The 16150-nt window shown below is 40.4% G+C and overlaps 1 protein-coding gene across 2 annotated transcripts in view; it reads left to right on the top strand.

Annotated features, from left to right (window-relative positions):
* The window catches only part of LOC128915308 (tropomodulin-2), a 36957-nt gene that overhangs the window by 3896 nt on the left and 16911 nt on the right, over positions 1-16150 (top strand). The window contains exons 2-3 of one of the 2 annotated variants that reach the window (XM_054215499.1): positions 6467-6675; positions 8438-8594. In XM_054215499.1, the coding sequence (XP_054071474.1) occupies positions 6550-6675; positions 8438-8594 (283 nt within the window). In that variant the 5' untranslated portion in view covers positions 6467-6549. Of the gene's footprint in view, positions 1-6463; positions 6676-8437; positions 8595-16150 lie in introns of both variants that reach the window. The other variant, XM_054215500.1, reaches the window with a different exon arrangement.

The following is a 16150-nucleotide window of genomic DNA, read 5'->3' as shown; positions in this document are numbered from 1 at the left end:
TCCCTCACTGCTGGGGACATGACAGATGGACAAGTGCCTCTCGTCTTTTCCATTTCCCACACTTGAAGCATCACTGGAGCGTCAGAGCACCATATGCAATCTCACTAATATCTGTAGCACTTGTTCTGCCATCCTCTTCCTGTAGGTAGGAATTAAGTGATCTACAAGTTGCTTTTTTTCAGTAAGACTGGCTTAAATCCTCATATAGTCATTGTATAATTAGTCATAATTTTTGTATGGAAACAATTCTAGTGGTTAGGATCTAAAGCTATGTTGATCCCCAGAAACAGGTTATAAATTCATCAGGCATTGTAAAAAAAACTACCCCCTACCCAGGACTTACTTTCATGTTTTGAGTGGTTATGAATAATACCACTAATGTTATTTTAGAAACAATCAGAAATTATTTATTATATAACTTTATTCTATACTGGTGGGAGAAGCATTAATGTTTCATCTTTAATCACCAGTGAAGAACCTTTCATGTTATCTGAATCAAAGGGACTACATCCTTTTATATCTTCTATAAATAACGGTACATTCATATGGATAATTTTGCAATATACTTGATGGTTATTTTCTCATAAAGGGCATGACTGAACTCCCATTAAAGTGAGTTGATGTCTCGCGTTTTATTTGCATAGGAGTTGTCAATCCCTCAGTAAAGAAGCTAACTGTAAAACATAAACTACAGAGTGGCGTAAGCATTACCAAGGTTCAGAAAGGCTCACCCAATTATGAAGTGGAGTTTCTGATCACTGAATGATTATCCTAAAGGTTCAGGTCTAGTCTAATATTAGGACAACACAATTTTTAATGTTTACCAGTGTCTGTATGAGACTAAACCATTTGCTAGGAACAGGACATGAAATAACCCTACATTAGCCCTGGGAAAAACAGTGTTTTAAATATATAGGGATTTTTAGGGATTCTTTGCTACAGTATGACAAAAGATGGCAAACTGGGCTGGGAATAGAAGAGGTTTGGCCATGTCATTACTCGCCCAGAGCCACCCCTGAGCTTGGTGCCACGTCAGCTGAGAGCACTCCCCATCAGCCCCACAGACACCCTCTCGATGGACCCAGTTCTACAAACCCTTAAACAGGTTTTTCGCTTTGATCCACCCAGTGATCGTGCTCTGTCCTGGATGTAAAGGATTAGAAAAGGTGACTAAACCAGAGCACCTGGTTTAGTCCTTCTGCCGTGAGTTCTTCGGAAGTTATTTTTGGGAAAAGTTGGGGGATTCTAGAAGACCAAGATTCTAGATTCTACAGATCTCTTCCATTTTCTGCCTATGTGAGTTTCTTTCATGTGTCTACTGTCCCTATCTACATACAGACCTGTAGCTAATACCATTTTCATCACACACACACAAAAATCAGTTTCATAATGCTTCACTATATGTTCCTATCATGCTTCTGGGCTGTGTTGGACCTAATGCACCCTTTCTAGCTTTTCTGAGATCTCTGAACCTTCTAGTTCAAAACCAAGAAGAAATTTTGTACCACAGAACATGATCTCTGAGTATACTCCTCCTGTATGTTCATGGTTAGAAAGTACATACTGGTCTTGCTTTTTAAGTATAAAAATGGAACCTTATTTATATGTCAAATAATGGAGTATTTATCAATTTTTAAATTTTTTTAAGATTGAGCTTTCAACAACCCAGCCTTATTTTTCATAGCAGTTCCTGGACAGCAGTGAGGTCCTCTCCCTGGCATTGGATCAAGTATATTGTTGTGAGCTCTCCATTGCCTGGGTGGTGCGGGACGGTCACCCTTCTTCTACGGAGCATCTGCTTGTGTTGCACAAACACTCTGCTCTTAATCATAATGTCCCCAATCCTATTTATTTGGTCCAGTATCAATTTAACTTGGGATTTATTCCACCTGTTTCTTGTTTTCATGTTTAGACTATTTAAAGAAAGGGAAGAATTTTTCCACATCTACAGATCAGTTTGACAACTATTTTTCAAAACACAAATACCCACCATTGTGGATAGGGAGATAGTTTAAAATAGATTGTGCATCAGGATTTCCTTTCTAAACATCAGTTGCCATGATTTGCAAAAGCGAGAACAATTTGTCAGTTCTCATTATAAAAAAAGACTTTTTTTGGTATAAAAATGCAGACTCTATTGGGTTATTTCCCATTCAGCACATCTCTTTACATAAATGCACATTGCCATGCAGCTTCGTTCTTAGCTTGTACACACTGTCAAAAGCTAGAAATTCAAATGATCTGTATCACAGTATTCTCATCTCCACAGGACCTCAGAGACATGATGTTTTTTTAGGTGTATAGCCTGTGGTTTAGACAGCGTGAGGGACCTGATGTGCCTTTGTAGCTGCTGGTCCATAGAAGGTCCTACAGGTCAGGTTGTTCCAACACTTCTCAAGGGATCCAAGCCAACACAAGTGGGACCTCTCTGACATCTGACCTTAATTCAGCAGAGGACCAATTCCATATCAGAAAGAAATACCTGTATCAGCGGTAGAAAATTACGACAGTCTTATGCTATCAGCAGAAATACAGCCTGGCTACTCTAGAAAACCCTTTCTGTAATGTATAAGGATTATAACCAAAAAGTACTTATGGAACACAGCAAAGTATAGAGGAGTTGTAGCACAGCAGGTGTTGGCTACATAGAGCAATAATGATTTTATGCACGCTGACTAATGACACCCTTTTTGTCTTTGAAAACATATTTTGAATCCTGATGTTGACAGGCATGGGTAAAAAAGCCACCCCAAATAAAACAGAAGTATGTATTTCTTTCTTTAGATGTAATCGAAGATAAAAATATAGCAATGGAGTCTTTGAAGCTCACCGTGAAACATCTGTGCTCCACAAAGATTTAAAAGTAGCACATAGTTAGCAGAAATGCTGTTTCTTGTAGTTTTGTACTATCCTAAACCCACATGGATTTTACCTGTTGGGTATCTAACAGCATGCTTTGCTGTTTAACAGCGGGTATTTGAGCCCAAGGTAAACCGTGATGCTCCCTATTGAAACTTCGTGGAAAAAACAAAAGGGATTTGTGCTCCTCCATTCCTTACTCCCCTTGTTCACTCTTCCCAGTAAGTTTGAAGGGAAACTCCATAATCTTATCCATGGTCCCTCATCCTGCTTCCCTCAGTGTCCCTAATGCACGTGACGTTCAACAGCGCATTGCCTCTGCAACTAGATTGAATGTCACTCTACTGTGTGACACCTGGTTTGCTTTTGTATGCTCAAAATAACAGTAGCTTGGAGCAGTTGGTTTGTTAGGATTGCTTTTGTAACTGATTAAAGTTCTCATACAGTAATTATAACAAAGAAAATTCAGTGGATATAATCTGTAAAGAGTACGGGCGCACTTAGGAGAGTCAAACCCCAACAAAAAGCAGCACAGACAGCATATGGCCCTGTTTACATACACAACATTAAGAGTATGGAATCCAATTAGGAAGGTGAAGATCGTAATCATCACATTAGACAGCAATTCCCATAGTAGGTGAACCCAAGACTTCAGCATTTCCTTCCCAGACTGAATGATGCTGAACTGTTAAATTTATTTCGTTCCTTTGGTTTCTGATAACATGACTGTGGTCAAAGATCACTGGAGAGCATAAAGCTGGGACATGAGCGACAGTGGAGCTTTCAGTCGCCTCTACAGCAGGGTGCAAGCTCCAGAAAAGCTTTACTCCTTGCAGAGATCGTGCACAAAGACATTCCCAAAGTGATGTCTTTTGCTTTTGTTCAGCCACTGAAGAGTAGGATTCAGTCGTGAAAGGGAAAATATCAAGGGAACTTCTGTTGCAAATCTATGCGTGCAAGAAAAGTGTGATTTCAACTCTTCCATGCACCGCTAATCTAACAAGGGTTATCCGACATAGTGCTTCATGCCATAAGAAAAGTTAGACTACTACATCTTTAATATCTGGGGTTATATTTCTCTTTGCGTATCCTTGCTGCACATGGTCAAATATCTTCTCTTTCTAATAATTAAAAGGAAACAGTTACAATATTGAAAACTGTCTCCTGTTGAAAAGTGTCTCCTGGCACGTCTTCCCTTTGTGGCTAAGCGCTTAGGGAATTCACAAAGAAATCAGGAACGTCTGGTACGCACAAGTCATACTCTGCTGTACTTAGCCATTAGCACCCGGATTCAAGTTTGCAAACTTTTTCACAAAAGCCACGACATACATGGTCTATCAGTAAAACAGTTCTTAGCTGTGTTTGTTCCCGGATGGGAATGGTGCAGCGCCGTACAGCTGCGGGAGAGGTGCTGGTACCAGCCATCCTGTGCAGCAGCGGCGCTGAACCTCAGCCAGGGAAACGGCTATGTACTCTCACTACTTACTTTTCCAACCATATTTAATTAACCTAACTTTAGGATTACATTTCTGTCTTTTCCAGGGATGCGATTAAACTCTAATAAAATAACCATTTAAACCGTTAAATAGAGTTTTAAAAATTTCTAATCCCCTCAAAGAAAATTTTCAGCCCAGTTAATGACTGCTAGCTGAAATGTTACCTTTTTAATGAGTTTATCCAAAGAAACTTAGAGAAGGTGCCTAATGCCTTAGTATAGAAATGTTGTACTGCAGCTGAATTTGTTTTTACAGTTTAAACAAACATACTTATCACTTAAATAACATGCTTTCATTATTTAACAAGTAGTTTTGGTAACAAATGGTATCAATTAAAGGTACGTAGAACTAGTGTTCTCTTTAAGCACCAAGTACACAAAAACATTAGCTCTTTCGGACTTTTTTGCCAAAACACCTCTCACACTCATCACATATGATGCAATTTTGATAATATAAGAATTTTTCACAACTGTGGTAACTTTGTGAAGCATCAGATGCTGACTAACTTCCTAAAAGAAACTCGCAATTTAAAGAACAGTTGAATTCTACCATGACATTTGGAATGGCTTGACAATGATGTCATGCTATGAAAAGAGGGACAATAAATAAAGCAGCAATAAGGAAAAAAAATGAGAATGTATAGGGGAGATAATGCTTTTTCTTGGAATAGGCTGTTTAAGTGTTTCAAATCAAGGCTTATCGTGCCTTGCAGTATTCATAGTATTACAGATTTTTCCAATTTGTAATTTTACTCATTATTCTATTCCTTTTCCCTAGGTTGCTGATTTCATGTCTTTTCAATAAGTAGAAAAATGAGATATGTTTTAATATTTAGTATTTCAATAGTGAAACTCTAAGTAAATGCAACATTTTCATATGGATTTTGAATAAAAGAAAAATAAAGATCAGGCTTCCAGCTCACATGAAGAGTGACAGAACCCGCATGGATTTTGTTAGCTTATGACAAGTAAGGACCTGGCCAAAGGAAATCGGAGTCTGGGTTGACACATAAGCCAGATGTAGGTGCCAGTTGGCTGGTTTCCAGATCGACCATAGCTTTGAAATTTGTGAATGCCAAAACCCAGCTGTAAAACTGCACAGCTAGCTGGGTAATTGGGAGAGCTCAGGTGCTGGCGTGGGAAACTGGGCAGACTTGGGAGGGCCCAGAGCACAGTGGAAGTCCCCAGCTAGTGCTGGTTCTGATGATACGTTAATTCTCTTTCACTTCGTCCATTTACAGGCAGATTCTGGCTCTAGAATGTGTTCTGGACAGGGAGAAAAGAGCGAGTAATGATCGTCATATGACAAAATATATGACAGTTGTGGCCATGCAAATGACACTTCCTTGTTACTGATCAGTTGGGATCATCTAACAAGGATCCACATTCAAGTTTTAAAACTTAAAGAGTTTGTGAAATACTAAGTCCGTATTTTTTTCATGACTGTGTTTTCAACGCCTGCAGGTGCCCCATGCAGCAGACTAATTTGCAGATGCTCTTTTGAGTTGTAAGTAGCATATCCTCACTGCAAGAATTATCTTGATGACAAGTGCCATCATTTGTAGCCAAAAATTTTGAAATGAGACTACCAACTAGCATACTTTAAAGCTGCTTAGGTAACCAGAATGTGTCAAAAAGCCAGCCAAGATGATGTGGGTAAGCTTTCATCCATCATCAAAGCTAGGATAAGACAGAATACCTCAAGGCATAACATTGTGTTTCTTGTTTGTCAGTGTTGGACTGTACCGCTTTCCTCTGTGTTTAGCCAAAAGAACAAGCAGATACTGCTGTTTCTAAGTAAATTCAATAAAACAGATTTATTTCTATGGAAAAGGATAAGTTCCTAATGTTTTGGGTTTTTTTCTTTTCTGTGTCTCAAAGCTTCTCTTTGCTGCTGCACTCACGAGGTTCCCAAGTGTACCATACCCTTCCTTGTTATTCCTGGGCTACTGCTGCACAGGCAGCCCCGGCGCTTCCCACTCCCCCTCCGCTGAACCAGGACTCTTGCTGCTTTGTTTTCATTAATAAAGTGTAAATGGGACTCTCAGCATGCAGGCTCTTTTGGACTATACCAGCTAAATGGAGATACTCATAATGCTTTATTGTTAGCAGTGAGTGAAGCCCCAAGAAGCTCAATACTCCTGGATGGTTGAAGTCTTGAAGAGCAGCATCAGTCGAGCAGAGCAGCAGGAGCCATGTCTCTGCCCTTCCGAAAAGAGTTGGAGAAATATAAGAACATCAATGAAGATGAAATACTCAGCAAACTCTCAGAGGATGAACTGAAACAGCTAGAGCATGTTCTCGATGACCTTGATCCTGAGGTTAGTAATGGGGGCCGGAGAGATCGTAGTTCAAAAGCTGATGATTATAAATGCCACAAAACTGCAGCATTTTATATTTGTATTCTGTTACAGTAGAGGCAGCGTGCCCTAAAGGATGAGCAGCTCAGCTAGGGACATCTTGGTTTTATTCCTGCTGTGATGTGCTACTTGCTTTTGTACAAGTCACTGTGCCCTTTCTCTATCCCTGGTCTATTTAGGCACGAGCTTGTCTGCAATCTAAATCTTTAATCATGTTTGTAGACTACAGCATGAGAAGATTTTATGGCTGCTATTTCTGAACACAGCAATAAACAAACAAACATAATGTCTGTTTGTGAAGATCCGATCATTTGAACTTCTGAAATCTGTTGACTATGTCATTCAGCGCAGATATTTTTAGTTGAAGAGAGTATATTTAGGCGTGATTAAGAAAAATAAGAATCAGCCACACAAATGTCATTTTGTCGAGAGCAAGGATAATTTGGATATTTGAAGACTGTCTCACAAAGAAGTTAAAGATCTCTGGCCTGGGAACCACTTGGTCCTACGGTAACGAGGTTACAGTCACAAGCGTGCTGGATGGGAAATCTGACTGTACCTGCCCCAAAACCTTCCAAACTGATGTAGGAGTTTGAAAACTGTCAGGTAAACTGGTAGATAAAATCCATTCACTCTGGAGACAAAATGAATTTGAAAAAAATACAATAGATTTATAGCTTCTAGTTTTATATCACAAATTTACCTAGAAACTAAGGGTGGGCTTTACTCTTCTCTCCCTCCGTGCTGCCACTTCCCTCACTGCTGCCACTTCCACAGTGCATTTTCTGGTGTGTTCAAGTATCTGGCATCTCAACAGGAGACACAGAGCATCCGCAACAGAAAAAACAAGCCATGGTGCATTTGTAGTCAAGCTATATTTGTGCAGTAAATTTGTAGCACTCTGGGCACATTTGTGCACGCACAGATGAAGTGTCTAGTGACTTGAGCTCATTGGATGTGCGCAGGATTCCCTGGATATTTGCCAGGGATCAGACTGACTGTGCGTGCTCTGGCCGAGGCGGAAGTGTTTCTGCAGTGCTCTGGGGCAGCGTCAGCCTGTTGGCTTTACTGCGCGTTCACTGCAAAGACCACATACCTGTATTCCTTTCTGGGATTTCCTGGGCAGAAATGTGGGAGCCTTATGCATCTTCCTATATTATGGGATGCAGATGCAGTCGCATGGTCATACAGCTACGTGTTTCAAGTGGGGCTTCTTCTGCTTGCTTCCTGCATACTCTAAATAGCTGAAGTCCACATAATTCACCAATTACTTTCTGTGCATGCCATTCATTTCTGAAGTCCAGGAGACATCTGTGTTAGAATGAAAGGAATTTTTTAAAAATTGAAAAGAGAGAAAAATGAGGAGGAAAAAGAGTAAATGAAGAGAAGAAAATGTAGAAAAACTTATCCTGATCTATTTACCTGGACTGCACACTCTGTGGTTATAGTATGTGTAAAACAAAGGGCTCTGATCTTGCTCAGTTCTTTGGTGCTGTGATTGTAAATACGGTTAATAAAAACATTAAGAGGTGGTACAAACAAGAAGGCTGGAAGATATACTGGTTTTAATGATTACATTTAGGTAATGTGTGTTATTCCTGTCAACAAAGAGCATTATGTGAAGTGACATGCAAAGAATAGTTTCATTAAAAAAAAAAAACAAACATTGAAATTAAAATTGTAATATTATCATGTCCTTTACACGCCTCCCTCTCTTTCACAGAATGCCTTGCTTCCAGCGGGATTTCGGCAAAAGGACCAAACCACTAAGCCTGCCACGGGCCCTTTCGACAGAGAACGGCTGCTTTCGTACCTGGAGAAGCAAGCACTTGAGCACAAGGACAGAGAAGACTTTGTACCATTTACAGGGGAAAAGAAAGGTACAGTCTGTCTTTGTGTCCGTGTTGAGTTATGGACCGTGCAGGCACAGGCATCCACCGCTGCCTGGACTTGGTGTGGAATATGCTGGGACAACAGAGGCGGAGGCTGTTGCTGTGCAGCTCAGGAGTGAAGCTCAGGAGTCAGGGCAAGTGCTGTCGAAGCAGAGGAAGCGGTGGTCTTACCTGGTCTGCCTCGCTACTCTGGAGTTATAACGGCAGGTTTGATCAGGCCCATTGATGGGCGTGGGAACACAGGAACACACCGGTCTAGCAAAGGGTTCAGTCGGCAGCTCCCAGATCAGCAAAGGCCTCTTTGCAGTCACGGATGGACAAGGGTGGCCGCCCTGACCTCATTGGGACTATTCCCACATAAAGGTTTAGGTCCGTGCAAGGGCACGGTACTGGGGGAGGTGTTTAGGAGGAAACGTATCAAATGCCTTTCCAAGTAAGTATTGCCTACAACTGCCGTTAAGTAATAGCTCAGGGAATACACTTACAAAAAAATAAGTATTTTTCCACTTGTTTACTAGCACATCTGGCAGTGCTATTCATGCAGACAAGTTTCTCTGCTTCCCTTTGTCCTACAGCTACAGGAAAAAAAGGGAAAAACAGGAAAACCTAATTCTAATTGTTCAAACATTGGTAGGATAACCTTAGGGCAGGAACAGTCATATTTTTAAGCAAACAATGTTTCTTTAGCACCATTATCTCCTTTTTCTCATTTATATACAGTGCATAAAAATACCTACCTCAGGCCACCCCTTCATTCGAGAAAGAACTTGTTATGTCTGAGTCCATTTCTGGTCATCTAATGAATTTGCCATCATTTCAGTGGGACCTGCTTAAAGGAAAGCATATGTTTCAAGAAAGTCACGTTCAACATGTTTTACTTTATGTATCATTACCAAAGATATTGCAGGCCAAGAGTTGTTACTATCATTACATTGTGTTCTTATTCTTTGAAACAACGGTTTTGGACAAAAGAGCAGTTTTTCAGCCAGGTTTGGTTGATATCTTATTTTATCATGCAGGATATTCTTTTTCCTCCATCATAACTTGTGCTTGCTGCTATTCACAGGGTCGGCTCTCAGCCCACTGAAATGCAGGGACACTGCAGTGGTCCTGCTGGTAGCAGGAGTGATCAAGCACATACTGTGCAGAAAGGAAAGCAGTTTATTGTAGTATGGATTTATTACCAATTGTTTCCCTTTCCAGTCTCGCATACGCCACCGGATTAGCGCAGTGCAAGTTGCCACTTGCAGATCTCTGCATATTTATGCCAACACCTTCAGTCAGGTCTCACCTTACTGATATTTACTGGCTTAGGGCTCAGATTTTGCATTTTGCGCTGTAGTCACGTCTAAGATTTCCAAACATGCCCAAAACATAAGTACACAAAAATCCAGCGGTGTGTGGAATCGCATATACCCATAGGGCTGACACTTGATCTGTACAAAGCTAACCCCAGTATTGTCCCCGACAGAGTTATTGTACGTACTGGCTTGTTTATTCCATTTCAGTTTTCTTTTGATGAGGCTAAGGCAGCATTATTCCTAAGTTTGCTTCCCTTAAAGTGCTTATTAGTGCTGCTTATTAATTCCTGGTGTCTGTGGTGTGGAAATGCCACTGCTTTACAAACACAAATAATCACACACGTCACTTTTCCCTCAGCACAGAGTGAATTCAGCCATGCTAGCATTTAAAGCTATTCTTATTTTGTTTTCTGCTTCACTGTGATCATTTACTTCAAAATTACAATTTGAAGAATTGTGACAATTACGAGGTTATGACAGCATTTTAGGCTAAGGGAACAAGGAACAAAATCGTCAGTATCGGCTTCAGCAGATTAAGTCAAATGAAAACAACCGCATGTTCTGTGATTTCTGCAGTCATTTTACAACTATAACTGAAACACAAAGAATTCTACTAATTTTTTTTTTTTTAAGTCAAAGGCCAAATGCCATGAAAATGCCCTTTGTTTCTTTCTTAATATTAGAAAGAACTGAATTAATCTGAGATCTGTACACCTGATGAGGTCCAGTACCGTGACAGCTGAGAACTGGATGAACAGCAGAGTGTCATTTTGTGCTGCTTTAGGGGAACTGGCTTTGAGAAGGAATCTGTTTATTTTGAGCTTGATCCCGAAAGGGTACTCGTGTCTCTCTCTGCCCCCGACTTGGCAGGAGGTGTCCTACAGAAAGACGACCAGAGTTCAAGCACTGGGCTTCGCGGTCCCCTTTTCTTGTTCTCTGTCCCCCTGGCTCTGCACTTCATGCAGAATCTGGGCCTTATAAAACATGATTGAGGTCTCCATCTGCCAAATGTACTGCAGCCTTCTTGTGAATTGTATGGTAATTCTGCTAATTGGGTGAATCTGGTGAAACATGGTGAATGTCGCATAAAGGCCATGCGTGGCTGTCTCCGGACCTTAGAATCCGTGCTTGTAACTGAGGCGTTACTTATTTTGACAAACTCAATTGAGGAGGCAATAAGAGAATGACTGTATTAAAATATTAATGACTTGGTTTTCATTTATACTATTTCCTGTGCGAGGAAATAAAGCAATCCTGCAAAGACATTTCCAAGACAAGATACTACATGCTAAATTTAAAGTCACTTTAATTAGAGAATAATTAGTATTCTTCCAAAGCTTAGTAATTAGTTCAGGATAAATAATTTACATGGCTAAAATGTGTCCTAAAACAAACTAAAGAAGAAGATCTCTTGAGGAAAAGCTTATTCTTCACCTTCTGCATGTTGATGGTCTCTACGGTGTATTTACAGATTGGTAAATATTTATATGATTATATTATATAGATGCCTGTTAAATGATCTCTTTACATTATAGCAGGGCTATAATTTAGCCATACTGTAAATATTCTCCAATTAATTTTACACTAATTCTGCTAGTTAAAAATTAAGTTCTGGGGCAGCTCCAAAATGCATCCAGTTGTGCATGATTAGAAATGGGAGGTGTCGATGTCAGTGTACCATTTGGCACTATCTACCACCTGAGAATATTTGTGTGTCGGTAGGACTAGAATATGTCAAGTGTTCTTTAAGCTTGTGTCATTGTTTTCTACTTTGATATTTTTCTGCCACTGGGAAAGCATTTATTTTTTCAAATTTAGGAAGTGGGATGCTTCTCCCAAATGTTAAGGGATATTTCTACCAGTTCCTGTGTTTATCATGCAAAGCTGATACTGACATGAAAATTCAGTGATGAGCTGAAAAGAAGGTGGTATTTAAAATATCCTCCTTCCAGAATAGTCTGTGATGTATCATTATTGTTCATCTAGTGTCTCTGCCTCTCTTTTTTTTTTGTGTGTTAATGTTCTATTGGAAAGTTCTTGACTAAAAAGCAATACCAAAGAGCTGCTGAAGGACAAAATTCAGTTGCCTATGTTGGTCTCTATACGCTGAACACAACCATCAGGTTTTGATTGTGCTAGAAAACAAGCCAAAACAAATTCCAGAGTGGACGGGGATATTCAGAGCGGCTAAAACACAGGAAGTGTTAAATACGAGCTCAAGATGGGGGGCTGGTCCTGCAGGGAATTGCCTTGGTTTTGATTGTAATCGTGGTTTGAAGAGGTTGGAAATGTTTGGCGAAAACAATCAAACGTATGGCATGCATTAGGGTTTTGACCCGCTGCCATATTTCAGCTTGTTAACTGCTGTTAACTACGTTAATTGCTGTACAAAAAGAAGGTTTTAAGCCTGTATGGGATAGCTCTCAAATTTCAATGAAACCCCAAGTTTTGCACTGAACGAGGGCCCGAATGGTCCCAGCCTGCCAGGCGCGCATCCAAACTGGCCACCAAGCAATTTTTTCAGACGGCTTTACCCCACACCCTCCCGAACACAAGTCAGGGGTGGGTACGTCATTTGAATGTCCCCGTGGCGAGTGTTTGCTCCCACTGCGGTAAGCAAATCAACTGGTGGCTTTCAGGAACCACTGTGCAACACAGCTGTTCATCAGCCATCCCCACAAACAGAGCGTTCGTTATTAATGAGCAATGGAGGCATAGGGAGTCAGGACTGATAATTGTAGCCATAGTGATTGGCAGCTTGTAGTGTTTATTTTATGTATTTTTGGATTAGTTCCTACTTAGGGTGGATGTTCTAGAAGTCCTTACATACAACTTGATGAACTACAGGAGTTACTCAGACTGACCCATTGCATTTAACACATATGGCTCGAACAGCCGGTTATCACACTTAGATCACTGTAAAGCCTTTTCTGTACCATTTTCAAGTTCATGAAAGGTCCAGAAATAAAAAGAAAAGGTGGAGAAAATAAGGGGAAGTGCAGGCACAAAATACTAAAGAGCAATGTCAGTGGTGCATGTTTTCTCTTACTGAATGCGGTCTGTACAGCTGATCTCGGTTAAGATCTGAGTACTACTGTAATACAAACATAAACTATTAACAATATTTCTGTTTCTGGTTTGTTGCAGTGGTTCTCTTAACTACATGATACTAATGAAACATGATTGAAAAAAGTTCTGTTGTTGTGAAATATCATTAGATATGAAAAGTTGGCCATGCCATTTTTAATTGCTATAAGAACCGCTGTTTCAACCCTTTACCACTATATCTGTTTTCTTCAAGGTCTTCTGCTCCTTGTCAAACCATTTTATTTTGGATCTGATCCAGTTCTCGTCAAAGTCATGGAAAAACTCCAGTGGATTGGGCTATTATTATTTGTGGCTGGAAAGGGAAGGGGAACATGCTTGTATGGGGTTAAACTCTAACATTTTTAGCCAACTGATAAAAGGGAAAAAGAAGAAAATAAGGATGATGAAACCAGAAAACTTCTGGGCAAACCCCTGTTTTCAGCTACTCTGGCAGAGAACCATCTGTTTTGCATGTTGTGTTGTGCCAAGCAGAGCATCAATACACAGCACTAGTAATAACGACAATCATTTTCAGAAGGTCAGAGTATTAGAGTAGATGCTAATGAGTTCCAATTCCAGTTTCTCTAACAGACTCTATATAAAAAAGTTAGGGTTTAGTTTAGAGTCACGGTATCTTTCTTGGATTGACAAAGGCAGTCTTTCTACCCTCAACGCTGAAATGGTTTGTTTAAATTTTTGCCACCTTCTTCCTGTTCTTCAAGGCTTAAATTTAGAACCGATGTTTGTCTCTCAAAGTCCTGAAAGTGGTGCAGTTGCTGACAGTAATGCCTCCAGCCAGTGTCTTTCACTGCTTGCTTTTGTAAGACCCTGTTTTAGTTGCTCATGACTTTGCCAAACTCACACAGTTCACACTGAAATTTCCCATGCTGAGAGTCTGCCTCGGGCTGAATTTTTGGAAAGTGTCAGCAAAAAGGACTCAGCTGTTTCCAAGAACAAGATTAGGAGAAAACACATTGTTTTAGTCATCTAAAGTAAATTTTTCCAGCTGGTTTTTTATGAGCTGCAGTCCCTCCATGCTTTGAAGAGGGGGCTTGAAATATATGCCCTTTGCAATCCCCAGGGAAATACACTTGAATTTGGCATCTTCAAAATAGTGTACTTTCTTGTACATCTAGTTTGTTATAGCATTCTCCAAATATTCCCCCTGCAGTGAGTATTAGCCATGTGCTCGGATCTTCTGCCTGGACGCACAGACAGCACGTGTAGCAGCCCAGCAGCGCCCGGAGAGACCCGGCGTGGATGGCTGGAGGGTGTGTGGGATCATCCAAATTGCTCATGAGAGGCCACTGTCACACCAGAACCATGGCAGGGAGACTCTCTCCTGCTCTGACAGTGTTCCCCTCGCTTAGGAAAGGCGCTGTAAAGGAGAAAAAAAAGTAAACAGCCAGCGGAGAAGCAGAAGGATCGGTTTTTGAGGAGCTGTATGAGTATGTTCAGAGTGAAAGACTAGATGTGGCAGTTCCGGGGAAAGGAGCTGTGGTAGTCAGAAGACGATGGTGGTACAGAAGAGAGGGCAGAGGCAAAGGAGGTGGTGAGAAGGGTCAGGATTCAACCATGAGCCGGACTGGGAGGCACAAGGGATCGGGAAGGCATGGGGGCAATGAGGAAAGGAACAGAGGAGAAGGATCTGTGAGATGGGAGAAGAGGCCAGAGAGGAAGACGACTAGTGTGGCATCTAGCTTTGCCTGAGTTTCAAGGCTCTTTGATGTCCCTGAGAACCTAAAGCCAAGCAGCACAGCTCGAATCTCCTCCTCCCCCGCTGCCATCCCACCTCCCCCGCTGCCATCCCACATGAGACATAAGAGCTTTCTGCTGCTGTTGGGGAAGCGGGTTCACCCAGGTGGTAGTCCAGAGGACTGCTGTAGAGCCACAGGGATCCTAACTGTTGTGATAAACCGTGTGAGGGTCTGATGAAATTCTGGGCTTCCTTCTGTTTTAAAGATTATAGGTTGGATTTTGTTTATTTTTATTTGGGAAAGTATACTTTTCAGAAGAATTCTTTATAGGGTATTGCTAAGGTGGCAGAATCACAGCACCCTGACCAAAGTCAAAGATGCTGCTGCAGTTTGACTTTGCTCTTTGTGTATATGCACAATAGATTTAATAACTTTGGAAAGCTTAACTTTGCAACCTTCCTATTCCATTATCATAATTTTTAAGGCAAAGAATACGCAGATGCTAATCCAAGAGCAACAGTATAGCAGGAATTATGATGATGCATTTTAATGACTGCTACCTTTCAGCTTCACACTTATTTGAACTTGCCTTGTTTTTCTTCTTCGTAATACAAATTTATTCCTGGTAAGAACTAACTTAGCTCCATTTTCATAGAACTCCATAGAGGAGTTTAAGGAAGCTTCAGAAGAAAAGAACAGCGCAAAATGGAAAAAGTGAATCAGGTGCCTGTGATTTATGTAAGGCATATTTCCAAGATTATTGAATTTCACTTCTAAGGTCAGTGCAGCATTCTGTAATGGAGAATAAACAGGCACTCACTGGAGTCAGTGATTCATTGAAAAGTAAGAAGTAATAAGTGTAACCAGATATTTTCTTGAAAGTACAATAATCTGAACTGCAGTTTATAGGAAAAGAAAGTATGTTACTGTTTTATAATTATGTCAGAAAATGCATTTGTGTTATAAAATTAAGTAACTATCCTTAGTAAAACTGATCTTAAATAAAAGGACATTTTTACAGCTTGCATAAATGGGATCATTTCCCATTTCTTTGTGCTTTGTTGAGTTTTTGCTTGTACGATTTTGGCTTGTACAAGGTGGGAATAAATATGAAGTATTTATACTAAATAAAAATGGTGGCAATTTATATTTATTCACAAAAGTCTAATGACATAAGAAGGAAGGCAGAGAGATGTACCAGAAATGATGTTCCAAGTGCTATAAACTATAAATGAAGATGAAATCCTCAAAATGTTTTTTAGATTGGACACACTAGTAAAATCCTACCAACTATGCTATCAAAATTCCTTCCGCCCCCCCCCCCCCCTTATATAACAATAAACAAATAAACTGACTTCAGGAAAATACACTTGAAGTAGTTCCCTGCTCAGTTAAAACATTTTCCTATAGATGTACGTATGTGGCTTTGTAGTTAACTATTATTGTATAAGGAGGTGAA

Source organism: Rissa tridactyla, chromosome 9, assembly GCF_028500815.1.
Source record: "Rissa tridactyla isolate bRisTri1 chromosome 9, bRisTri1.patW.cur.20221130, whole genome shotgun sequence".
Lineage (NCBI taxonomy): Eukaryota > Metazoa > Chordata > Aves > Charadriiformes > Laridae > Rissa > Rissa tridactyla.
This window is presented reverse-complemented; position numbering and strand designations above follow the sequence as displayed.